Genomic DNA, 27,509 nt, shown 5'->3' with positions numbered 1-27,509 from the left:
GTTCCTCGTGCTCTGTTTCTCCTCACGCCTTCCTCTCTCCTTTCTTGCTCGTATCTAACCTCGTTGCCTACTCTCTCTCACCATGACATCGTCCCTAGTCCTGTCTCATCCAGCCCTCCGCTTTTTCTCATCTTCCTCCTCTTGTCTCTCACCCGCGATTCACTCTCTTCTGCAGCCTCCTCTGTATTCAATAACTTCTGCACTTCGCGGTCGACCGCCGCCGCGTCATTGGCTGCTAGCATCACCGACGTCACACTGAGAGAGGCTGGGCTCGATTGCTTTTAAAAGCGGCTCGAGCGGCAGATGCTGCACACGCCTGCGCCTCGCGCCAGCCCAGCAGCACCGTTCGAAGCACGCGCTCTCCTCAAACACCAGCCATGGAGCCCCGCACGTTTGCGCTACTGCTCTGCCTGCTCCCTCCCGGCCTGGCGCTCATCACGGACCGGGGCTGCCCGAGCCCCTGCTACTGCGAGTGGGACGGGGCGCTGCTCAGGGTGGACTGCTCGGACCGCGGACTCTCCGCGCTGCCGCGCAATCTCAGCGCCCTCACCAGCTACCTGTAAGTGCGCTCGCGCGCCCTCAGAGGTGCCTGTTATAAATGCTCTGCCAAAGCAATGTTTACATCGTTTATGACGGTCTTCGCAGCACGTGCACCCCCTCACACCTCTCCCTGTCTCTGCCAGCACAGGTGCACAGAGGACAGGGTGTAATACTAGGGTATTAGACAGGGTAATGCCGTAAACACCGCGGCGGGAACGACAAGAGGGTCAGTGGAGAGTGTAAAACCATGGTACAGAATAGATGGTAATCCCAAGAGCTAGATAGTTATGGGCGGAAGAGAATATAGCCAGTCGGTGGGCCATCGGCATAGCTGCCCTTGTATGAGAGAAGGCACAGCGAAAAGGACAATCTCATGGGAAAAGTGGATGGGATATACCATGACCGAAGAGGAAGGCAAAAGAATCCATGGAGGTCAGCTATACTATTATCACAGAGGAAAGAGCTAAACCACAGCAAGGAGTAAACATTGGGCAAAGGGAAGGAGGGTGTCGAAACGGGCAGAATGATCCCAATGGCACATAGGCCAGGCAGGGTAAGAGCATTCTCACAAAGTAGAGGGTTGTGCTAAGAATGCAGAGAATACCACGTGCGCAGGTGCCACGAGACTTAGGGTGAGGAGGAGCCCTGCGCATTATCATGGTAAAGATGAGAGAGTGTTGAATAGCAGGGGCACAAAAAAACGGGGAATACTAAGAAACAAAGAAGAGAGAGTACGTTACATTCATTGTAACAGTGAAATACTAGTCATTTTTTTTCAATGTAATCACCTTTCGTCTCACTAGTAAAGTTCCGTGTGCACTGGGGGTATGCACTGTCCATACTGTGAGGATCCAAAGTGGTTGATTACAGCGGAGTCAAGGTCTCCCTGTCGCTTCACGCACTGAGTGCCAGAGGAGGCCGGACACACCCTTGCAAAATTAGGAACAGAGTACACATAGCAGGCATCGTGTTGCAATGCACACTTCAGATTTGTTTTTGTGTCTTTTAAATGTCCACAGGTGCCTTCTTTGTCTAGTGCACGCACAATCACCGTAAATGGCTACAAAGCGATTGTGAAAAAGGTCAACGTTGTGAAATGTTTATATTTTGTTGATTGGCAGTTGAGCTGCACGTCTATGAACGACTATTTGATCTGTCAGTGGCGAGGAAACCCGGCGGTTCACCTTTGGTCCCAGGACAAGATTCGAACCGCCGTGTGACCGTAGGTGTAAGAAAACAGCGGCACTCGTCCCACTAGGCGTGGATAAGCCGCTTACCGGGTACACAAACGCAGAGGGTGTTCAATGCAGGTGTACCGATCACAATGTTGTCTTTGTCTGCTACAGCCGACATTATCTTTCCGTTGCACAGAGCATCTGAAAGTAGATTTCAATGCCAACTCCTGGGTAGTAGGGTGTGGATATTTTGTAATTTGTAATTGCATCTATATAACGCGAATATGACACTCCCCTCTTACTACACACAGCACCTGCCGCTTGTAAACTTCCCCGTGTAGGAAGCCGCATCCAGCTCTGCGGTGGCGTCAACAATTTGATGAGTGCCCCATAATCCCTGAACTAATAGTGTACGAGGCTCGGGCTCAACATGCTTCTATGGTTTACTATTGTGACTGACTGGAAACAAAACCGCCTGCGTTACAGAGAGGGGTATGACTCAAAACACTGCGCTCTCACTATTGGGAACCTTCGGCAAATGTTGTCTGCATATCAGTGAACAATGTCTGATTGTGTGATCATGTTGATGGTGCATACATGATTATGGACAGTGTGTGGCTTCATACACCTGCAGCCTGATTGCTTGTATGTGTTTAATTACCTATGGGGGCACATATGTCGTGAGTGCCTAGAAGTGTGCACCACTATTATGTGTGCCTGCTTATGTTGTAGCTGCATCAAGTCCTCCTCCCTTCTTGTTCTTGTGTATGTATATGTTGTGGACGAATATAGGTTTAGGCTGATTGTGTGTACACGCGTTGATCTTGTATGATGTTTTGCTTGTGTCAGTGGTGCCTGGGTAGTGCCTGCAGGCACGTGCACTCCACTAGCATTTGCGTTGTGGTATTTATGTATGTTTGTTGTGGGCTGGATGCATGTAAATGTAAATGTATTGGCATTTATATAGCGCACTACTTACCCGTAGGGTCCCAAGGCGCTTCGACCGCTGCGAAACCCTTCCTGGCTTCCCTGAGAGATGGTCCCTTAATGGGTATCTCCAGGGTGAGACCAGGCATCCCCGGCGGTCTGGTGGGGCCGTTAGTGAAGATGAGGCAAGCTAATGCCCAGAGTTGCCGAGTGTGATCGCTGATCAGAGTGGGCACCGAGGCGAGAGAATTATCGAGTCCGCTGACCCTGGTCCAGAAACCTGCCGCGCCGGGAATCGAACCCTGGTCCCGGGCCGTCCTCTGCTCTCGGGTCTGCCGCCTCTAACCAGTGAGCCACACTACTTCACATGCATGCACGTGTGGCTGTGTGTTTCTGTGTGCTCGTGCATGGCCTGTACCAGCGCTTCATGTGGGCCGGGTCCTGTCTGTGCTCAGCACCCACAGTTCTAAAAAGCAGGTGCTGAGATGGCTCCTTATCAGGCTCTACATTTTTGCCCTCACCCTCTGGATGATTTTTTTTACTCTGCAGAAGTACCACTTCTCAAAAACTTTGATGTAACTTTAAAGAGACTCGTTATAGTTATTTAACACTCATCATTTCAGAATTGAAGCATTTTCGGATATTCTATACAACGAATCCATAGTTGTTGTTTATTTATCTTACGCAGCTAACAACCATTGGCAAAGCCAATACTCCTGGCGTGTTGTAGGTGTAATGTTTCCTTTTTGTATTATAGATCTGGATGCAATGACAGAAGCAGCAAATTACTAGTCAGGTGGCATACTATGCTAAGCACAGATTTTTACCTTAGCAGTTTTAAGCCACGCCCTAATTACACCAGCCACACTCCTTTGAGAGCCACCCGCCCCCAGTTTTTACCTCCCACGTAAAGCTCTGGCCTGTACGCATTATGCATTTTTGTTAGTTATGTGTAGATCAGTATGAGTGAATGCGCGAGTGAGAGGTATCCTATCTGCACATGTGTACGTATAGTGTGTACACAAGCACGTGCGTGTTGAATGCGCAGTGGTAGGCGCGGGTGTGTGTATGTGTGAGGGAAAGAGATCATGAAAATATTTGCACTAGTTAAACTCGATAGCACAATGGATGAATCTTTAGAGTTCAATATAGAATTCCTCATTATATGTCGCATGCGTGAATTGATTGATACTTCACACTGCTTGACAGGGTGTCTGGATGACTGTTCTCCGTGTGCGCAACGTGTCTGTGAAAGAGACTTTGTGCCACCCTTCCTGCCAATGTGTGTAAAGCAGTGTGCCTGGGAAACGTAAGATGGGTGCTATGTTGTGATATTCATTCATATGCGTCCGCACTGGAGCAATGGCGGGGATGCCCCATCTCCCACTGGTGCGTTTTTATGAAGATGGTGCTCTGCTACCTCTCTTTATAAGGTTTGGGTTGTCCTCCGGGCTCCGAGGAGGTCTGTCTACTTCAGAGCAGTTTTCGTAATATCGATGCCAGTTCCATTAGTCAAACTCTCCTCTTGAAATGAAAAACGCGTACCCGGGAGATCTATAGTAAGTGCACCGCCTAGCGTAATGGCATCTGAATGGAAGGCAAAAGCGGACATTTACCGTGAGGGGTTATATACAGGGTCTGTGTTTTATGGCTTTTATACTAACAGATTCGGACTATGCACGCTCTGGCTATTTATGTCACGTCAGCATCAGCTAGCGATTAATCAGCAGATACAAGTCCTCAAGAGGTGTTATGAAAAGTCCGCCAGGGTTTCGTTCAGGAGCATTACTGCCGTAACTCGTACTATCACAAAAGATTGGAGGGTGCTGACGATTAGCGTGCGTCCCGACCCCTCCTCGAAGGCGGCCCCTATTCTTTCTTGATTTGTTTCCTTCAACCAGGGGGACACATTTGTTATAATCAGTACAGTCACTCCTGTAATCTTTGATCTCCCCCAGCGCGGAGAGCTGTCAGGGCCGTGGCCAGGCCGAGCCCAGGCTGTTCCCGTGCTCCTGACAGCAGGGCCAAGTCATTTCGCATTTCAGAGGCAATCTGTTCCACCTGGCTGGAGAGAGTCAACTGTGTGCAGGGGAATTTGACACTAAACCCCGACCAGAGGCGGCGCCGTCAATAGAAGTAGGAACTTGGCAGCAACAGAAACGTGGCTCTGCAATGTGAAGAATGAACACCGTAGAGGGCGCTGGCGACATGGAAAGCAAAGAAAAAATGTAGCAAAGGCACAGCCTGGGCGAGCCGGGGTATAAACGAGGTTCAACACATCCTTTACCCGGCCCTTCTAGCTGCGCCGCACGGCTTTGAGCTCTGAGGTCTGAGGTCCAGGTGAGCTGTGCTGCGCTCTGCTCTGCTGGGACAAGGCTCCTACTGCAGCACACTGCACAATTATATGCTATTGGCCTATTTAGCATCTATATACCCTAGGTTTCGTGCTTTAACCATCACACCCTGAATGTATCCAGGCTGTTGTCAGTGCTTAATTTTAGCCAGTGCTTGCAGGTAGGGCACACCAGTCATTTTTGTTGGACCGGAAATAATTTTTCCTCATTAGACTCTGACCAAGATCAAAACAGTGAAAGACACACAAGGGTGAGAAAGAAAGAAGAAAAAAACACGACAAAAGGAGACATCGGAAACCTGCTAGAGAGAGATAAAGAGGCAGTGAGTGTACAGTGGTAGATTAAACAGGCATGGGTGGAAGAAGGCTGCGCAGTCTTGGTAGACGGCATCCCAAGATTCAGTAGCGTTGTCTGCTGTCTTCTGGTCAACATTTTAGTACCCACCACTTTTACAAAATAAGCACTGGTTATTGTTAGCGAAAGGCAGGTTATTGTCGAGTTTTCTGCTGATTTTACCATGCCCCTCTTTTCTCTATCTGTCTTCCATTCCACTTCTTTCACAATGATCTCTCTCGTTTCCCTTCATCCTTGTCTCATATGTCTCTTGTTTTAATTTTTCCCTTCCGTCATATATCGTGCATCTGGCTCTCTTGTTTTCGTTCTCTCAATTCTATTAATCAAACATTACTCAAATCCACTATTGCTTCACCAGCACCCCACAAGTCGGGGTGGACGCAGGTTAATAGGGTCACCCCACTATTTTGTCGTTCCACCTTGGCCTGTGACTGAGAAGTATTACCATGTGCCTTAGCACTGCAGTTTCTTGCATTTGCAAAGACTGTCCTCAGAATGTTTGTAAATATCAATCCCACTAGCAGCATACCCTTTATTTGTGGGAAGGGCCCAAGAGAGGAAGAGAGCACTTTGCAAAATTAACCCTTCTTTTGCTTAATGTACTGTAAATGTGCAATATTTGTTGTGCTTTGGGGCTTGATAAAGAACACTGCCAGGAAATAAACACAGCGCATTCCTTTTATTCACTAAAAGCAAATTAAAATGTAAATTTAAAGTTCCACATATGTTGTTTAAAAAAAAAAAAAATATATATATATATATATATATATATATATATATATATATATATATTTCATCCATTTTCGAGTTTAGTTACAAATTGAGTGGAAACAACACATGATGTATAAAAAGCAGATTCGGGCCCAGGCTTGCATACGGTCACTGGACTGAGGTGACACTTTGTCATAAGTGTTACTACAAGCTTCCCTCTCCACCGGAGGACCCATGATGCAAGAGTTTTGCATCAGCACCAAGTAGGTGCTGTACTTTTATATCATTAGCATGCAGAGTGTGTGCAGCTATACATCACTAGAAAAGGAGTGGTATCAGGGAATTAGATCCTTGGTCTTAAAGAAAAGCCATAGGGTTTGACTTGAAACATGTAGACCACTAGAAAGGCAGGTACATTATCATCTTCACTTTCTAGTTCCCCCCCATTTTTTAACCATGCCAGTACAAAATGCTATTTACATAATAGGCAGGTATTTTTAACTTTTACTTTTCACATAATACCACCCCACTCCTATTGCCATCACTTAGAAAACATCTGTAAGTGCACGCCCTGTTCCGCAGCGGAATGGGATAAATCCAATGATGGAGCAGGCCACCAAGGGGTAACCCTGATGGGTGACAGTTATATAATAAACCAGGCGTTTTCATGGTCATGTGGAGGGTTACACTATGTAAAGTGGAAGGGCTCTTTTGTTTATGGCAATATCAGTAAGAGGATGAGCTCTTCTGAGTTTTTTCCTCTTATCTTCCTCTTTTTGTATTGGTATAAAAAGTAAAACCAAAATGTTCTTTTTACATTATTTTATGTTTACTGTTTTTTGTTTATAAAATAGGCCATTAACCTTTTAAGTGAGAATTATAAAAGCCTGACATCATTACTTGTACCTCACTACTTGTGACGTCATTGTGATTTGCATATGACAATTAGTAACCCCACTGTTTCCCTTAAAACTTTTGCCATGTTTATTGGCATGACCTATTAGTCTATAGGCATTGAAAATAAATAAATAAGTTCACAGGTATTCATTCCATCTCTCTGATGGTGTCAGACATTGGCAAGTATTCGGCTGCTTTTTCTGCCTATTTTTGGTGAATACAAATCATCTGCCATTCCCCCTTCTTCTATTTCTCTCTTTCTCTCTCTCTCTCCTTCTTTCTTTTCTCTCCCTCGTTTTTTTCTCTCCCAAACTCATTATCTCTCTTTTGCCCTCTCTACCTGCCACACACTTCTGTTAGCTTTAGCTTCAAGAATGCTACTTCTGGCCTTCATATGACAAATCATTTGAACATTTGATAATAAGGGACAACCAGTGTGGAAGAGGAGTTGCAGGGTGTGCAATTGATTGTTCTAGCAATTATATGCTTTTGATGTGGAATTTAGTTATTTCACAACATTCTTTAACCCTTTCGATGCTCATGACGAGCTCAGCTCGTCACGAGGCACAGTTGAGCTGTGCTTATGACGAGCTGACCTTGTCATGAACAATGGTAAATCTGCAAATCCAGCACGGGGGGGGGGGAACCTCTAGCAGCCAAGGTGTTAAACAGAATCTGCTGCTTTCTGTGGCTTAATTCTGCTAAAAAGTAGTTTGGCAAGTCACAAAATTCATAGGGAGAGCCAAGTTGCAGTTGAGCTAAGCATCACAATTAGTTATAAGGCCCAAATCACGAGATGACCTCATCCATCAACCTGATACCCAATGTAAATGATGCAGCAAATGTTATGTAAAAACAAGGTATATGCTGCTTCAGTTTAATAATAGGTTATCGCTTGAACACCTGTGTTTCAACTGAGTTCATTACATTATACTGCAGTGGCATTTGTTAATAGTTATATTTGTATTCACATTTTACCCATAACGTTTCCCATCTCCAGAGATCTGACAACACGTCCATGTGTAAACCAATAGCTGTCAATTTGTTGCTTGCACTGTTTTGTACTACCAACATTTTTGTATGTGAGGCAATATTATAGAGTGTTGAACTACATGAAAGTGAACGCTGTATGTGTAAATTGTCATAATGTCTTTTTTTAAATAAGGCTAAATATGAAGTAAGGCAGCTTACTATACTTATGTTAATATTGTTGCCTTCCCCTGACTTAGCAAACAGTAAAAATGAAGTACTTCAATGACGGCAATTACAATGAGTTGTAAAGCAAAGGGTTCTCCTTTTCATTGCTGATGAAGATTCTGATATCGCTTACTATTAGCATATCTCATTACAATGTTTATTGCTGCAACCTTCCTGTCCGCATTGAAATGTAAGCAAACACTAGCTATGGAAAAACGTACCAAGGTTAAAGAACTTAATTTACCTTATCACTTAAAGCAATTTTTGTTTTAAAAATATGGAGTTGAAGAAAACGAGAACAGTTCAAAGTGGCAAACTAAAAAGAACAAATGTGCAACACTATAAGGGTAAATATATGTTTTCTTATGTTTGAGTTCCCTGTAAGCTGTTTCTGGCCTCCCATGTCGATGGCAACAGCTTCAGCCAGTTCTGGCTTTTTTTTTTTTTTTAATCAAGGATATCACCCAACCCATTGACATTCCAAGATATTAACCTCAACCCACTACCCCCATCCCAACAAGTGATGCAGAACCCACCCCACAAAGAGCACAACAATCGAATCATGGAAAGAAACAATACGTTGCCTTGAAGAAGAAAAACAAACCCAAAAATACCCCCCTCCACCCCCCAACCAACTCCTGTTACAACTCCCCCCACCCTGCACCCCTGCATTAGACTAGAAAGCCACCCCAACTTGCAGTGTGCCTGTCGCCCTACCATCACCCAATCTACAAAAAGACCCCGGAGGAGGAAAGAGACCCACCACCCTCGCCACCCTCGGGTACACAACAATAAAATAAAACAATAGTGAAATTATAGAACCCAGCTATGCAAAGTCAAGTGTTCGGAAATCAGGGACCGAGTCGTCACTTCTGTTCTGGCTCACCACCCTCGGCACCACCAGGGCGCTCAGTTCGGTCGTTCCGGGCAGGCAGAGAATCCAGCCAGTCACTCACATTCTCTGGTCGTTCGAAGAAAAATGTCCGGTCATCGTACTCTACACGAAGTCTGGTAGGAAACAGCATCGCGTATTTCAGCCCCAAGTCTCGGAGTCTTCGCTTCACACCCTGAAAACCCATCCGTTGCCTCTGGACGAGCTGGGTGAAGTCCGGGTAGAAGTTGACTGTAGCGTTTTCGAATTTTACCGGGCCGCTCACCCTCGAAGCCTGCAGGATAGCATCCCGGTCCCTAAAATGAAAGAGCTTGGAAATGATAGTCCTCGGAGGGGCGCCCGGGCTCGGCTTTCCACCCGGAACGCGATGAGCACGCTCCACTGCAAAGAACTTGCTCAGTCCTGTAGGGGCAAGATGGTTCAGCACGAGGTCCTCCACCAGGAGGTCCATCGAAGGATTCTCGGGGTTTTCCGGGACACCTATGACGTGGATGTTGTTGCGTCTTGCGCTATTCTCAAAATCCTCCAGCCGATGAGACATGAGTTCGTTGGTTGATTTCAAATTGCCGATTTCGGTTTGAAGTTCCGACACATCGGCCGTAAGGCTAGAAGTCTTTAAATCCAACGATTTCATCTTCTCGTTAGTTTTAGACAAATCGGCTCTGATCAAGGTGACATCGGCGGCAACCGTGTCGCTTTTATGAGCTAGAGCCTCATACTGCTGGCCGATGGTCTCCTTCATGTTGGCAATGGCGCTCATGACGTCTTGAAGAGACAGATCAGTAGGCGCGGTTGAATCTTCCTTGGCGTCCTCCGGGGTACGGCTGGCGCCACCAGGAGATCCTTTAGATTGGGTGTACCGATCCATGATATTGGTTTGGACCGATCCCCTGCGAATGGGCGCCTTGGTTTTCCGTTTCTCGGTGTCGGCCCTAGCCGCCATACTGGAAGATACGCCCCGGAGGGGCCCGTGAGATCTGGTGAAAATGGCCGCCTGCAGGCAAGTCACCAAAAGTCTACAAAAGCAGGCTCGTGTGGCCAAGGTGAAGACACAGTTCGACACGAACGCGTAGAGAATAGAAGGCACACACTGGTCAGACAGAGCCTGGACGGATCTACAGAACGGAACGGCCCTGCAATCAGACAATGCCAGGACCCAAAAGTGAAACCGAAAGTTGATGCAGGGCTACTGGGGGAAGACCCCTCAGCTGTTGTTCAACTTCGTCCCGGCGTGCCAACTTGCCAAGTCCCCGGCTTACCGCAAGGTGGGCCTCAAAAGTTCTGATCAGCGTAACTTCAGTTCTCAAAGTCCAAATCAAAATTTTTAAAGAGCAAAGATATCAGCTGAGGTTCATCTTCAATAACCCATAGGAAAATCAGGATAGCGTCAGGATAATTTGCGAAGAGTGGCGAGGGTCCTGGGAGCTCTGTGCTCACGCGGCCATCTCGGATGCTCGCGTAGCTCCTCCCCCCAGTTCTGGCTTTTTAACTACAGGTTGTTACACCATAGTACTTCTAGTTTGTTTTAGCAACTTCTAGTGTTCAGCACGCCAAATGCTTCTCACAATAAACCTGAACTGGTGAAAAGGTGTTAAACCTGACACAGTTAGGGGCAATTCACAAATGAATTTATGAATAAGGGAAGTAATACTAGAAGAATACTCTTTTACATACACTTACATGCCTTTGTTAATCGGTCTTGAAACGTCCAGCTCCGTATTAGTAAAAGAGCACAGATAACACACTTCTTTCTGTTTGTTCTGTATATGTATGAATATTCCCTGAATATTTGCTTTTTCCTCCAATATTTGATGTATTTAAAAGTACAGTATAGTACTGGGGTTTTAATAATACATATGCGCTAAAATGCCATTGCAAATAGGTCTAGTACTGGGTTCACTTAGAAATCTGCAGGGGTTCATGTACAACTTTATGTGAGTCATCCGAGTTGGTCTATCCATTGGTGTTGACTGTCTGCACCAGTGCTATACAGAATAGAGATTTTTTTTTTTTAGCTTTTTGCCCCCACTACATCTCAAATGAGTAGGACAGAAACAAAGGCTAAAGTTGCCCTAAGTTATCTTCAAAAGTGTCAGGTGAATGTGTGTAGCTCGTTCAGTGATATATATATATATATATATATATATATATATATATATATATATGAACTTTTTTTGTTTGTTTACATTTCATGAAGATTTGACAAACATTGCCAAAAGTATTTAGCAAACTAAAAAACATATATCCTACGGTAACTAGGGTCTAACTGTAACTACATATTGACAATCGTCACTGTGTAAATATATATATGTGTTAGAACCGGCTGTCTCTAGTTGGCAGAGGTATGCACTTCTGACAAATAGGGACACACCTTTTCTAGTCAGGGCAAGGGGATCACCCTTTGATAACCCCTGCTCACCCCCTTGGTAGCTTGGCAGAGCAGAACAGGCTTATCTCAGAGGCTGTGCGTTAAGCATTTATGACCACATACAGTAACCAAGTGAATACACTACAAATGGACACAACACAGTAGTATTATAAAAATAAGGATTTTTATATAAGGCTTAGCACAAGACAAATAACGACAAAAATATACACAATCTGAATAAATACTTTTGGAAGGGAAAATAATAGTTCAACGGTAGTTTCTTCTTCAGCACAAAGTCTTTTGTATCAAAGCGACTCTTCTTCTTGGCAACACAGTTCTTAGCAACAATGTAACCCACACGGGAGTTACACGACATCGAGGCAAAGTTAATCCAAAGGTTCGGCGTCGACCGCGAGGAGCGCTACGTCGAGCCCGGAGTCACACAGACCCCCAACAACACAGTACCTTGGAAAATGAAGCACACGATGATCAGCGGCGTCGAGCAATCCGGCGCCGCGTCTTCGGTGTCGAGCAGGCCTCAGCAGTCGTTGATGATGACGTTGCAAAGAGTGAGCAGCGCTCAAGGCGTCGAGAGGGCACGAGGGCGATGCGATCAGCAGCGGTGCAGACACGAGGTCCCTTGGAGCTGGAGCCGTACTCCCACTCACTGGCGTTGCTGCTGGCGTCGATCGGGCCCGGCGTCCGGCGTCGAGGAAGCGGGGCACTGGGGCCGTTACCCACTATGTCGAGCTGGATTCGGCGACGTCCGTCGGCGTCGAGATGGCTGGTTCTTTCAGAGGTGCTGGATTCACAGGTTCCAGCAAATAGCACTTTAAGCAGATGAAGTCCTTTAGCCCTGTGACTTCAGCAGGAGACTGGCACTCTTCCAGTCCTTGGAGATTTTCTTAGCAAGCGTGAGAGTACACACACAGTTCCTCTCTCCTGGTTCCTTGGCAAAAATAAAGAAGCACTGCAGGATTCCCCCCAGCAAACAGCACACTGGCAGAAGGGGTAGGCAAGTCCTCAGATCAGCAGGCCTCTTGTCCTTGGTTACAGGGTTCCTTGTCAGAAGTGATCTGATTTCTTAGTTCAGGGGTCCTTCTCTTATACCCCTTTTCAGCTTTGATCCCTTTGTCCATGCAGGGGACTTTCCCAACATCCTGGGTCTGTTGTGGGTGGAGCCAGGCAGAAGCACCTGGCTTATTCACTGAGCAGGGCTGGGTCCTCAGACGCCCAGCAGGAGGTGGAGCCAGCATTGTCACTGGCAGGAGCAGAGCTATCGGCCTCCTGGCAGGAGGTGGGGCTAGGATCGTCCATGGCAGGCACAGAACCATCAGTCGCTTGGTAGGAGGTGGAGCCAGCATTGTATCAGGCAGGGCAGGCTATCAGCAAGTACTCTCCCCCTACTCTCAACGCAAATGTCCCACTCATCCCCCACTGACTCATCCAGACCTCTGGAGCCACCCAGCTCCTGTCACACACACGCAAAACCAGCAGAAACCAGAAATGGTTAGACAAGAAAATAGACACTTTCTAAAAGTGCTATTTTAGAACCCAGAGTCCAAAAACCATCCACACCAACGGATGCGTAATTAAACCCCGAGTCCAGGGATACCAAACTCGACATTGCACCATGCTCCCCGAGCCAGCTAGGATCATAGCATTAATAATCCCGGCGGCCCATTCTAACTAATGGAGAGCAGGGTACCTCGCAATAGTGAAGAACGAAGATGGCTGTAGTTCACTATTAGGACATGCCAACTTGGTCAGGCTTGTCCTACCTTAGACTTACAATGCACCCTGCCCGTGGGCCTACCATAGGGGTGACTAACATGAAGTTAAGGGAAGGTTTGGGGGGCTGGCAAGTAGGTATACTTGCGCAGTCCGCGTGACAGTACCAGACTGCACGTGGGTCTCGCAATGACCGACCCATAGACATTCTTTTACGAGGCCGCTCTTGTGGGTGGCAAACACGTGCTGCAAGCCCACGAGCGACATTTGCACTAGACTAGGGACTGACAGTAAACCAAATAAGCCAAACATGGATACAATCAATACATCAATTTAACATAGGGAGCACTTGCGCTGTGGCACTGATCAGCAGTGGCACGGCGCCCAAAGCATATACCAGCAAAACATCGTAAAACAGTGGAGGCAAACAGAAAAAATGGAGAAGAGACTCAAGCCAATGATGTCAGGTCTTATATATATATATATATGTATATGTATATGTATATGTATATGTATATATATATATATATATATGTGTGTGTGTGTGTGTATATATATATATATATATATATATATATATATATATATATATATATATATATATATATATATATATATATATATATATATATATATGTGTCCGACTCTCCTTCGAGGAAGGAGAAATGAAAACGCACTCACGGTGTCAGCGTAGTTTCCTTCCGATTTATTTACCAAATGGCATTCAGTCTTTCAGCAAAAAAGCACCAACGCGTTTCGCTGTGCACACACAGCTTTCTCACGGTCAATACAAACAAACACTAGTGAGCCCCTCCTATATCAATAGGGTGTCGCCAGAAAACATTTTCAAAACGTCACTTCCTTTGTTAATGATGGAGGTGATGTGGGAGTTGTAGTTCATGTTGTGATTTTAGACTATTATGTTTTGATGTACATTAAGCACATAGATGTTACATATGAGTTATGTTGTCACACTTTTTGACATCAAGTAACCAATTATTTCAAAAGCGCATGGTCGTCTTTTTCTAACCACCCTTAAGCGCTACACACAGTGCTTAAAACGTAAGCCTTGATAAGCCAATAACCATTCCTGCCCTCTAGTGGGCAATTCAAATATATTATTTTTTACTTTTTACTTTATATGCCCTCCAGTGGGCATACCTGCATACTGTGCAATTGTTCCCAGTGCCATCTACTTCTGTGACAAACATGGTAACTCTATCACATAATTACATTTTCTCTTAGTCTCGTGAATCACATTCCCACTTATGTTTCACAACCTACTGAATACTACTGTCCGTTCTGTCTATATTTGAAACAAAGGATCATAGTTCATAGTAAAGACACAAATTTCATAGATGTACATAAAGTTCTTCACTTTGGTTAAGGCCTGTCGGAGCCATTGTCCTGAAATTTAAAATTTGTCGTGACTCTCGGCATCTTAAAGTTTTTTCTCGATCCCCCCCCTCTGTCATGTGGGAGGACTGTTTCCAAGGCATAGAACTTAAGAAGTGTCCAATCTGCATTATGTAATTGTTCCTTGTGTTTGGCCACAGCGTTATTACGGTCTTTATTTACTGTCGCTCTCACATGTTCCAGAATTCTTTTTTTTAATTCCTATTTAGTGCTCCCGATGTATTTGAGTGCAGACGGGCATTCTATCACGTATACCACATGAGTACTTACACAGTTTATTAGTTCTTTTATTCTCCATGTTTTGTTATTCGGCATTGTTACTTCCTTTTTGTTCACCGCTATTTGACACACCTTGCAGTGTTGGCATTTAATGAAACCTTTTGTTTTCATCCACTGAATGCCTTTCTTTTTTTTGGTGTTGTCTCTGTAATGGCTTTGTATCAGTCTGTCTTTAAGATTTCTTGATCTTCTATATGTTACTTCCGGGTGCTTGCCCACTATTTTGCTTGTAACAGGATCTAATTGTAACAATTTCCAATTCTTCCTGATGATTGTCACAATTTGTTTAGATTCCCTCGTATAGTCCAGAATCAATCGTATTTTTCTGTCGTCAGTTTGATCGTTATGTTCAGTGTTTTTCTTTTTGGATGTGAGTGTTTCGCTTCTTATTTTGTTGTTAGCTCTTCTCCAACATCTTTCAATGATTTTCTTGTTATATCCTCTGTTTTTGAACCTGTGTGCCATTTCGAAGCTTGTCCTTTTCCATTCTTTGTCTTCCGAACAGATCCTTCGCAGTCTTAGGAATTCCCCATATGGAATATTTTGTACCACCGACGGTGTATGAAAACTGCTTGCATGCAGTGTTGAGTTCGTTGCAGTCTCCTTTCTGTGTAGAGTAGTTTCTACTCGTTCATTGTGAATGTAGATTTCCGTGTCCAGGAATATGGCTTTTGTTTTGTCGATGTTATATGTGAATCTAAGATTGGTACTTGTGGAATTTAGAATTTGGAAATATGCTTCGAATTCCTGATTTGTGCCTTCCCAAACAATGAGAAGGTCATCAATATATCTGACCCATTTTGCAATTTTGTTAACATAAAAATCATTGTCAGGGTGCCAGGCAATTTGTTGTTCAAACCACCCCATTGTGAGGCATGCATATGCCGGACTGAAGGCAAAGCCCATAGCACATCCCTTAACTTGCTGAAATAACTCTTCACCAAACAAAAATGTATTTTGAGTCAAGCACAGTTCGATCATTTCCATTAACATTTGGTTATGTCTTTTGAATTGTATATCCCGGTCTTTTAGGAAGTGAGCACATGCATTTAGTCCAATGTCATTTTCAATGTTTGTATACAATGATACTACGTCCATTGTAACAAGCATGTAATTAGGTTGCCATGGTAGTTCTTCCAATTGTTTTAGCAAGTCTGTGGTATCGCGTAGGTAGGAACTTAAATTGGTTACCAGGGGCATTAGAAAAAAATCAATGTAACTAGCTATCGGTTCCATAAGTGATCCTTTGGAAGAGACGATGGGACGCCCTGGTGGTTTTCGTGGGTTTTTATGGACCTTCGGAAGCAAGTATATTGTGGCGAGTATTGGGTGGTCCGTTGTCAGAAACTTCTACTCGCCACAATATACTTTCTTCCGAAGGTCCATAAAAACCCACGAAAACCACCAGGGCGTCCCATCGTCTCTTCCAAAGGATCACTTATGGAACCGATAGCTAGTTACATTGATTTTTTTCTAATGCCCCTGGTAACCAATTTAAGTTCCTACCTACGCGATACCACAGACTTGCTAAAACAATTGGAAGAACTACCATGGCAACCTAACTACATGCTTGTTACAATGGACGTAGTATCATTGTATACTAACATTGAAAATGACATTGGACTAAATGCATGTGCTCACTTCCTAAAAGACCGGGATATACAATTCAAAAGACATAACCAAATGTTAATGGAAATGATCGAACTGTGCTTGACTCAAAATACATTTTTGTTTGGTGAAGAGTTATTTCAGCAAGTTAAGGGATGTGCTATGGGCTTTGCCTTCAGTCCGGCATATGCATGCCTCACAATGGGGTGGTTTGAACAACAAATTGCCTGGCACCCTGACAATGATTTTTATGTTAACAAAATTGCAAAATGGGTCAGATATATTGATGACCTTCTCATTGTTTGGGAAGGCACAAATCAGGAATTCGAAGCATATTTCCAAATTCTAAATTCCACAAGTACCAATCTTAGATTCACATATAACATCGACAAAACAAAAACCATATTCCTGGACACGGAAATCTACATTCACAATGAACGAGTAGAAACTACTCTACACAGAAAGGAGACTGCAACGAACTCAACACTGCATGCAAGCAGTTTTCATACACCGTCGGTGGTACAAAATATTCCATATGGGGAATTCCTAAGACTGCGAAGGATCTGTTCGGAAGACAAAGAATGGAAAAGGACAAGCTTCGAAATGGCACACAGGTTCAAAAACAGAGGATATAACAAGAAAATCATTGAAAGATGTTGGAGAAGAGCTAACAACAAAATAAGAAGGGAAACACTCACATCCAAAAAGAAAAACACTGAACATAACGATCAAACTGACGACAGAAAAATACGATTGATTCTGGACTATACGAGGGAATCTAAACAAATTGTGACAATCATCAGGAAGAATTGGAAATTGTTACAATTAGATCCTGTTACAAGCAAAATAGTGGGCAAGCACCCGGAAGTAACATATAGAAGATCAAGAAATCTTAAAGACAGACTGATACAAAGCCATTACAGAGACAACACCAAAAAAAAGAAAGGCATTCAGTGGATGAAAACATAAGGTTTCATTAAATGCCAACACTGCAAGGTGTGTCAAATAGTGGTGAACAAAAAGGAAGTAACAATGCCGAATAACAAAACATGGAGAATAAAAGAACTAATAAACTGTGTAAGTACTCATGTGGTATACGTGATAGAATGCCCGTGTGCACTCAAATACATCGGGAGCACTAAAAAGGAATTAAAAAAAGAATTCTGGAACATGTGAGAGCGACAGTAAATAAAGACCGTAATAACGCTGTGGCCAAACACATGGAACAATTACATAATGCAGATTGGACACTTCTTAAGTTCTATGCCTTGGAAACAGTCCTCCCACATGACAGAGGGGGGGATCGAGAAAAAACTTTAAGATGCCGAGAGTCACGACAAATTTTAAATTTCAGGACAATGGCTCCGACAGGTCTTAACCAAAGTGAAGAACTTTATGTACATCTATGAAATTTGTGTCTTTACTATGAACTATGATCCTTTGTTTCAAATATAGACAGAACGGACAGTAGTATTCAGTAGGTTGTGAAACATAAGTGGGAATGTGATTCACGAGACTAAGAGAAAATGTAATTATGTGATAGAGTTACCATGTTTGTCACAGAAGTAGATGGCACTGGGAACAATTGCACAGTATGCAGGTATGCCCACTGGAGGGCATAAAAAGTAAAAAGTAAAAAATAATATATTTGAATTGCCCACTAGAGGGCAGGAATGGTTATTCGCTTATCAAGGCTTACGTTTTAAGCACTGTGTGTAGCGCTTAAGGGTGGTTAGAAAAAGACGACCATGCGCTTTTGAAATAATTGGTTACTTGATGTCAAAAAGTGTGACAACATAACTCATATGTAACATCTATGTGCTTAATGTACATCAAAACATAATAGTCTAAAATCACAACATGAACTACAACTCCCACATGACCTCCATCATTAACAAAGGAAGTGACGTTTTGAAAATGTTTTCTGGCGACACCCTATTGATATAGGAGGGGCTCACTTGTGTTTGTTTGTATTGACCGTGAGAAAGCTGTGTGTGCACAGCGAAACGCGTCCATGCTTTTTTGCTGAAAGACTGAATGCCATTTGGTAAATAAATCGGAAGGAAACTACGCTGACACCGTGAGTGCGTTTTCATTTCTCCTTCCTCGAAAGAGAGTCGGACACAATTAATTAAGGCTGGGCTCAGCCGAGGATTACGCACCGAAGTGAAGTAGCGCCAGGGGTCTGCCAAACCGGAGCCAAACTGGGAGCATATATATATATATATATATATATATATATATATATATATATATACACGTTTCATGAAGATTTGACAAACCGTGCCAAAAGTTATTAGCAAACTAAAAAACATGCATCCTACAGTAACTAGGTTCTAACTGTAACTACATAGTGGCAATTGTCACTGTGTAATTGTTAGATTTGGGGGTACCTAGTTGGCACAACTAGGTACTTGTGACAAATAGGGGCCCAGGCCTCTGGCCAGTGTAAGGGGGTACACTCCTAAAATAAACCCTGTTCACCCCCTTGGTAACTTGGCACGAGCAGACAGACTTATCTCAGAGGCAGTGTGTAAAGCATTTGTGAACACATACAGTAATCCAGTGACAACACTACAGATGGACACTACACAAGGCGTATATTAAAAATAAGTGTTATTTTATATAGATTTAACACAAGACCACAAACTACAAAAATCCACAATACTGTACTGAAAATGGTAGAATTAGCTTAGTTCTCTTCAGATCTTAAAATGTGACACTTTGAGTCAATGTACCTTATAATGCATCACGCTTCTACAACAAAAGTGTTGCAGAGATGAAGATGCGGCAAAGATCAAGTGCAAAGAAATAAAGACGTTTCTTTTGTGATGCGACATGCTCCTCCGATGCTGCGAAAGGTCTTGGCTCGATGCGTCAGCTGCATCGTTGACACCCTTGTTCCATGATGCGATGACAGCGGCTTTGATGACGACACTCTTCTCCGACGATGCGAGATGCTTCCACTCGATGCGACAACTGCAGCAGAGACACCTTAGTTCCGGGATGCAACAACAGTGGCTCCGACGGCGGCACACTTCACCATGGATGCGAGGCGCTTCTTGTGATGCGGTGCAACGCACCAGCTACAGCGTCGTCATCTCTGCGATGCGACGGCAGCGGCTGCGACGGCAGCACTCTTCTTCGAGGCTGCAAGACGTTTCTTCTGACACGGTGCAATGTGACAGCTACAGCAGCATCATCTCCGGGATGCGGCGGCAGCGGCTCAGACGCGCTTCTTCGGGGTTGCGGGACGTTTCTTGAGATGCGGTGCAATGCAACAGCTACAGCGGCGCCATGGCCGTGATGTGACGGCAGTGGCTGCGACGGCGATACGCTTCTTCCTCTTGAGTCACGCTTCCAGCTCGCAGTCCCTCAGAAGGCCCAAAACAGCAGCAGGCACTTCCAAAGAACTCTTGGGGAGCTGGGGCTTGACGTCTGTTGTCCCTGAGACTTCAGCAGGAGGCAAACTCTTCTCTCATGCCCTTGGAGATCCTTCACAAGTTGAATAAAGTGCACACACAGTCCTGTCTCCTTTCTTTGGCAGTCAGGCTACCACTGCAGGCCAATCTCCCAAGCAGCACTTCAGCCTAGGGATAGTCTCTCCTCAGTTTCTTCTGGTTCTTCTCCTCGGCAAAGGTTTCTTCTTGTTGTCCAAAAGTGATCTAATTTCTCTGGGGTTTGGGTCCCCTCTTTTTTACTACTTTTCTCTTTGTTCTCTGAAGGCAGAGAGGCCTTTACCTAGTCCAAACCAGTTCTGGTAAGTCCTTCTTTCATTTCACAGTGCAGGGCAGAACCATCAGATGCCCCACAGGAGGTGGAGCCAGCATTGTGGAGGGAAGGCACAGCCCTGGAGCAATCTGTTGACATGACTCCATCTCTCCTTTCACAGTGCAGGGTGGTAAAGTACCCAGGTGGAGCCAGCATTGTGGAGGGAAGGCACAGCCCTATTCAGGTCCCAGGTGCAACTCCTCCCTCCCATCTAGAAGCAGATCTCTCTATTCACCAATGGGCTGACTCGCCCTGTCTCCTGGAATCCCCCAGCCCCTGTCACTCAAACTCCAGACAAGGAATACACAACCTAGCAGAGAGAGGCTTGGATAGTTAGACAAGAAAATGCCTACTTTCTAAAAGTGGTATTTTCAAAGACAGAATGTTAAAATCAACTTCACTAAAAAATGCGTTTTATCATTCTGAGTTCAGGCATACTAAACTCTAATTTCTACCATGTTGCCTGAATCAGTTAGGATTATAAAAAGTAGTAATCTATCTGCCCATTATAGCCTATGTAGAAGAGGTAGCCTTGCCATAGTGAAAAACGAAAATGGCTGTAATTCACTATTAGGACATGCCACACACACCAGGGCATGTCCTACCTTATACGTACATTGCACCCTGCCTTTGGGCCTACTTTAGGGGTGTCTGATATGACGAAAAGGGAAGGTTTAGGGACTGGCACGTGGGTTCACTTGCCCAGTCAGCATGGCAGTACCAGACTGCACACAGGCTCTGCAATCGCAGGCCTTAGACACACTTTTACAGGCTGCTTCCGTGGGTGGCACAACCAGTGCTGGAAGCCCACAAGCAGCATTTGGATTACCAGCCCATGGCCCTCCTGGTGCACGGTACTAGGGTCTGACAGGTAAACCAAACCAGACAATCATGGAATCACTTATCCATACATCTATTTACAATAGGGAGAGCATATGCACCGTAGCACTGATCAGCAGTAGTAAAGCACCCATAGTCATAAAACCAACAAAAACAGGTCGGACAAAATACAGGAGGAAGGAAAAAAGTGCAGGTATGACCCTGCAAAAAGGGCCAAGTCCAACAGTAATTATATATATATATATATATATATATATATATATATATATTATATATATTACCTACTGGCGGTCGCCAGTAGGTATATATAGTTAGGACCTAGTTACCATAGGAAATTCAAAACATTCTATTGGGAATAGCTTTGGCACCGATTGAAGGATCTGCCTGTAATTTTCCTTAAATTTGCCTTGCTGCGTTCCGCTCCTTCCCTGAAAGTTTTGGGGGGATTCGTCAAGCAGGGGCTGAGGAAAAAGGGGGGTCCCAAAACGTGTTTTCCCCATGTTAATTTCCTTAGGGACATTCTGACAAGGCTACAGCTCGAACTGCTGAACGGAATTACACCAGATTTGGCAAAATGGTAGGGACTCGTATGCCGCAGTGCCTTCTGTCTGTTCGGTGTAAATCCCTCCAGTACTTTTTGAAAAAATTGAATGTGAAATGTAGCCCATGCAATTTTCCATAGGACCTTTAGACACGGCTACAGCCCGAACGGCTGAATGGAATTACACCAAACTTGGGAAAATGGTAGGGACTGGTATGCAGTAGTGCCTTTTTTTATATTTGGTGAAAATCGCTCCAGTAGTTGTTGAGAAAATTGAATTTTCCCAAATTATATATCTATATGTGGAACACCGTGAGTACATTTAAGCTTACCGTACTCTGTACCTTCCCGAGTATGAGCTGCATGCTGATTGGCTGCCACTGTCTGTCAACACTCTAAAACAGAAATTGTTCGCAGCCATCTTGTGCCTCGGTAGACTGAGGCACAGGAAAGCAGAAAAACAAACGCGTAGAACTCAAAAAGGGGGCAGGGTAGAAGCACCCTGACCCCCTAGGCCTGCTCAGGGGATCCCACAAGGCCCCCCCAGACCCACCCCAAAAAAAAAATTCCCGGAAAATCGCGGGGGTACGCGCAACGTATGCGTATGTGCGCCTACGGTGTGCGTACGGTGCGCGTACCCCCGCGATTTTCCCAAAAAAAAATTGGGGCCTGGGGGGGCCTTGTTGGACCACCTGAGCAGGCCTAGGGGGTCAGGGTGCTTCTACCCTGCCCCCGTTGCGTGTTGTGCACCTTTGTTTCACTGCTTTCTTGTGCCTTGGTTCTACTGAGGCACAAGATGGCTGCCAACACTTCCTGGTTTGGAGTGTTGACAGACAGTGGCAGCCAATCCGCATGCCTTTCACAGGAAAGCAGCATGGTCATTGGCTGTCAACACTTCTAACCAGGAAGTGTTGGCATTCATCTTGTGCTAGGTAGACCGAGGCACAAAAGAAGCAGAAAAACAAACGTGTAGAATGCAAAAAGGGGGCAGGGTAGAAACACCCTGACCCCCTAGGGCTGCTCAGGTGGTCCCACAAGGATATTAACATATTTAAACGCTATCCGCTAATAGAATTAGCATTTAAAAAACCTTGCAAATTCACTTAAACAACCATAGGTTTCAGGTCATATATAGTAAGGAATTAGCATTTAAAAAACCTTGCAAATTCACTGAAAAAAACATAGGTTTCAGGTCATATATAGTTAGGTATTAGCATTTAAAAAAACGTGCAAATTCACTGAAAAAACCATAGGTTTCAGGTCGTATATAGTTATGAATTAGCATTTAAAAAAACATTGAAATTGCTTCTATATAGTTAGTTGTACTAACTATATTGCACGCACCCGCAATCCACTGCTGATGATGTCACATATTACATCATTCATGACATGGTCAGTGACATCACTGATGACATCTCAAATGACATCACTGATGACATCTCAATTGACATCACATCACTGATGATATCATTCATGTGATAATACGATGCACCTCTTCACACTCTAATATAACCTTTGATACACCCAGTGTTAAACACAGACTACCATTCTTGAAACCATTGACACACCAATACCAGTTACTACATACACACACACTGATTGCTAGGTCTATACACACATCCAATCATTTACCTCACTCATACATACAGTCACTCATCAATACAACACTATCATCTGCACTCAAACACCTATACAGACACTCACACTCTGCCACTCATCCATGGAGTTACTCACACATCTAGTCAGTCATGCAAAGAATCAATCACACTTTAATTTCCTCAACTATACAGTTATACACACAACACCTTACTTATTCAAACATATACTAACACATACTTACTTTGTTATACAATTTCTGATACAAGTACACAATGATCCATACAGCCACTCGCACAATCAGTGGCTCTTATGTATAGTCATTTATATATGCCAGCTACCCACACACACACACACACACACACACACACACACTCAGTCTCCCATACAAATACTCGGGCAACCAATCAATAACACATATAGCCACTCATATAGCTACTGATCAACACATGCAGTAGCTTACACAACAACAGATATACTGATGCACACATTCAGACAGTTTAGTCACTAACCCATGCATTCAGTAAGACAAACTTAATCACTCACTCATACATTCAGTCATGTACCTACTAAATCTTTCATCCAGACACTTATACATCCACTCATTCTTCAATATGTAAAACATATTTAAACTTTACAGAAAGTGACTATGTACACCACTCAAGTTATTTTATAACATCTTATTCTTATTGTGATAATTGACACAAGAATCTGTTGTCTATGTCTATGAACAGTGCTCGTTTCATTTTTGCACATTGGTGGTTGTTCTCTTCACTATTTAAATGAGGGTAATATGGCAGCGTGTCATGTGATCAAGACTGCACTCTGACGGTCGAAATGAGTGATTTCAGGCACTAGCCTGGATTAGACTATGTGCTGAGAAAAGAAATTAAGCACTTTTTTTGCACAGCATTACCTTGGCGTCTGGTGGTCTGTACCTTACTAGCCCCATCGGGATCGGGAAAGCGGTGGGCCAGGATTGTTTCAATTGATGTGTGTGTATATGTATATGTATATGTATATGTATGTGTGCTAAGAGAAGAAATGATGGTCCGAGTTCAGAAGGAGGAAGACATTATTATCAAAAGGAAACAATATAAATTCCAGCGTGATAAGACGGACTACCTGGAAGGGCGCATTTTCACGTTTGCGCGCAAATATGACGCCAGGAAATTGTCTCAACCTCCTAAAACTCGGAGGGCTTCCACAAATGAGGGGACCCAGCGAGCAGTCTCACCAGCCAGTTCCTCAAATGCAGATCTGAGTTCGAATATTGACAGCGGTTCGGAATATGAAACAGGCAGAACCCGTTTGGGGTTGGGGTTTACCCGGTTCACCATGGCTCAGGAATTAAAAATAGTGAGCCAGGACAGGCGGGATACACTACGCCCCAGGGTGGACCCACAATCAGCTACAAAAGCCCCAACATCAAACGAAGAGAGCGCCGCAAAGCAAATGCAAGGCGACGCACCAAAACGCAAACCTTACAAAAAGCAGTGGAGCAAAAAGAAGAAACAGCAATAGAGGTATCAGGAGTGTCAAACTTTTCTATTATCAATCTCACCCCTATGCAACTTTCATCTTCTGAATTAAAGACTTTATCTATGGGGCTATCCTTTTGCCCCCCAAGAAACTTTAATTATGCGGTTACGCGAATTGACTTATTTAAATTCACTCGCAAATTGAAATTAAGCAAACACTTTATGAATAATAAGTCGCGGAAAGCGGAGGTGAGAACAGACAAGAGCAATTCAAACAGCCCAGCCCTCATAGCCCATGATTTACCACTTTTGCAGGACTTGGAGGGTTTACGCTATGAGCAATCTTTGTCACAAAATCTGGATACCTCTCCCACTGTGGCGTTGGGGGGCCTTACAAAGTTCAAACCAAAGTCGACGTACACACCTCAGATGTTGCATGACAACATCGATATTTTCCAAGAAGCTGCAGTAAAAGACATTAAGGCACTGTACACACAAACATTGAAAAACAACAAACATAAGAACAATTGCAACAGAAAGTATACAGACTTGGTGGCAAAAATCCAGAAAAGTGGAAATGTTATTGTTCGCCAATCGGACAAGGGAGGCAACATTGTTTTATGGGCGAGAGATCTTTATCTGGAAGAAGCGTCATCACAGTTGAATGACATCTCCTGTTATAGACATTGTGATTTGGCAGCTATTAAGAAATCCCATACCACCTTCTATTCAATGTTGATGGGGTGGAGATCATCGGGCCTCATTAGTATGGATGAGCTGAAATATCTCAAGAATGACCACCCCATAATGCCGGTCCTCTATTTGATCCCTAAGGTCCACAAGAATCCCGATAGGCCCCCAGGCAGGCCTATTATCTCTGCATGTGGGGGTCTGCTTGAAAAAACTACCATATATGTGGATTCATTCTTACAAGACTTTGTTGGTGGGCTACCCTCTTACATCCGAGAATCTAGTGACTTTCTGAGGAAACTCAGCGAATTACAATGGGATCCGGGTTGCTTGTTAATTACACTTGTTGTAACTGCATTATATACAAGCATTATCCATGTGCATGGGTTGAGGGCGATATCACATTACTTGGGTCAACGTCCGATTGAATTGGTTGAACATAACAAAATGCTTTTGTCTATGATCAGTTTCTGCCTGAATAACAACTATTTCATGTTCAACAAACAGCACTACCAGCAGGTCAGGGGAGTAGCCATGGGGGCCTGTTTCTCTCCTAGTTACGCCTGTCTTCATATGGGGTACTGGGAGAGACAGGTCCTCAGTGGTGAACATTCTGCCATATGCAGAGATCACATTGTTCGGTGGTACAGATACATCAACAATGTTTTTATGATCTGGAAGGGAACACGAGAACAGGCAGAACAATTCATCGCTGAGTTGAATATCAACAATTACAACTTGGCTTTTACCTCTGACATTAGCACAACACATGCCACTTTCCTAGAAGTTGCAATCGATGTCAACAATGGGCAATTGGAAGCATCTCTGTTCAGGAAGCCCACAGCAGGCAATACAGTACTGCATGCTCACAGTCACCATCCACCACATTTAATCCGAAGCATCCCTTATGGGGAGATGCTGAGGATTAGAAGAGCATGCAGCACGGAAGCCCAATGCAAGATAGCGCAACAAGCCAGCAGACTGAGGTTTTTGGCCCGTGGCTATAATGAAAATATAGTTGCAGCAGCGACACGCAAAGCCAATGCAATACCTCGTGCTGAGGCCTTACTCCACAAGAAATCACAAATTCCAACAGTGGCACCTGCGCAGCAACCTGTCAGGTTAATATTGTCTTTCAACAGTCAACATGGGGCTTTGAGAAAGATCATTAACAAACACTGGGACTTAGTGAAATGTGATCCTGTCATTGGAAACACCATGCCCAAAAAACCGGCCATCACTTACCGGAAAGCTTATTCTTTACAGGACGCATTGGTGAAATCTAGCCCTGAACTTGAAATAAGAAAAGATTGGCTGGCAGGAAGCAAAGGGTTCAGGAAGTGTGCTTCATGTAAAGCCTGCACACATGGGGTGAACAAGACGGAATATTGCACCCCTTTTTCCGATGTTCCGTGTAAGATCAGTAAAAAGCTTACCTGTAAAAGTGATTTCTCGGTATATGTGTTGGAGTGCCCATGTGGGTTGAGATATGTGGGCAGCTCCAAATTACAGGTACACAAAAGAGTCCTTCAACACCTTAGGGCTATTAAAACCAATGACCCAGTGTATCCTGTGGCCAGGCACTTCAGGGAACAACATAATAGCAACAGTGCATTACTGAAGTACTATGTCATTGACTCTATCGCACCCATGAGAAGGGGTGGAGACAGGGAAGCTGCACTAAGGAGATTGGAAACCAGGTACATTCTAATGTTGGATAGTAAGGCACCTAACGGGCTTAATGCTTCGGAAGACTTGTACACCTGTCTATAAATTATTCCAAAATACTGTATAAGATATTTGCCCTGATGTTCTTCAATTACACCGCATAATAGTCAACTCAATAGATGCACAATATGGCTTTATTCATGTAATTACAGCTCGCCAGTGCACTTGTCGTCTTGACTGGTGCTACAGTGTTCAACATAATGTTCAATTATCCTGCCACGGCGATTGACAGACGTGGTTCAGTCTGTTTAACATCCGTAACTTATGTAACCACCATATTAGGTTTTTGTCTTTTTAGTTTACACAACACCCAGCACTTTATTCCATATTTATTTATCACGCAGCGTAAAGGTGTGTCATTTCGAACATATGCCAGGAAAACTATAAGTTCGCACATCAGGCCGATGGTTCCA

The 27,509-nt window shown here is 44.1% G+C and overlaps 1 protein-coding gene across 2 annotated transcripts in view; it reads left to right on the top strand.

Annotated features, from left to right (window-relative positions):
* The first annotated feature begins 332 nt into the window (after positions 1 to 332).
* Positions 333 to 27,509, top strand: part of LGR5 (leucine rich repeat containing G protein-coupled receptor 5) — a 743,377-nt gene continuing 716,200 nt past the window's right edge. For both annotated transcript variants that reach the window (XM_086921836.1, XM_086921845.1), the window contains exon 1: positions 333 to 559. In XM_086921836.1, the coding sequence (XP_086777962.1) occupies positions 378 to 559 (182 nt within the window). In that variant the 5' untranslated portion in view covers positions 333 to 377. The remainder of the gene's footprint in view (positions 560 to 27,509) is intronic.

This window comes from Lissotriton vulgaris, chromosome 1_1, assembly GCF_964263255.1.
Source record: "Lissotriton vulgaris chromosome 1_1, aLisVul1.2, whole genome shotgun sequence".
Classification (NCBI taxonomy): Eukaryota; Metazoa; Chordata; class Amphibia; order Caudata; family Salamandridae; genus Lissotriton; species Lissotriton vulgaris.
Note: the sequence above shows the minus strand (reverse complement) of the source record. Positions and strands in the feature narration are given on the sequence as shown.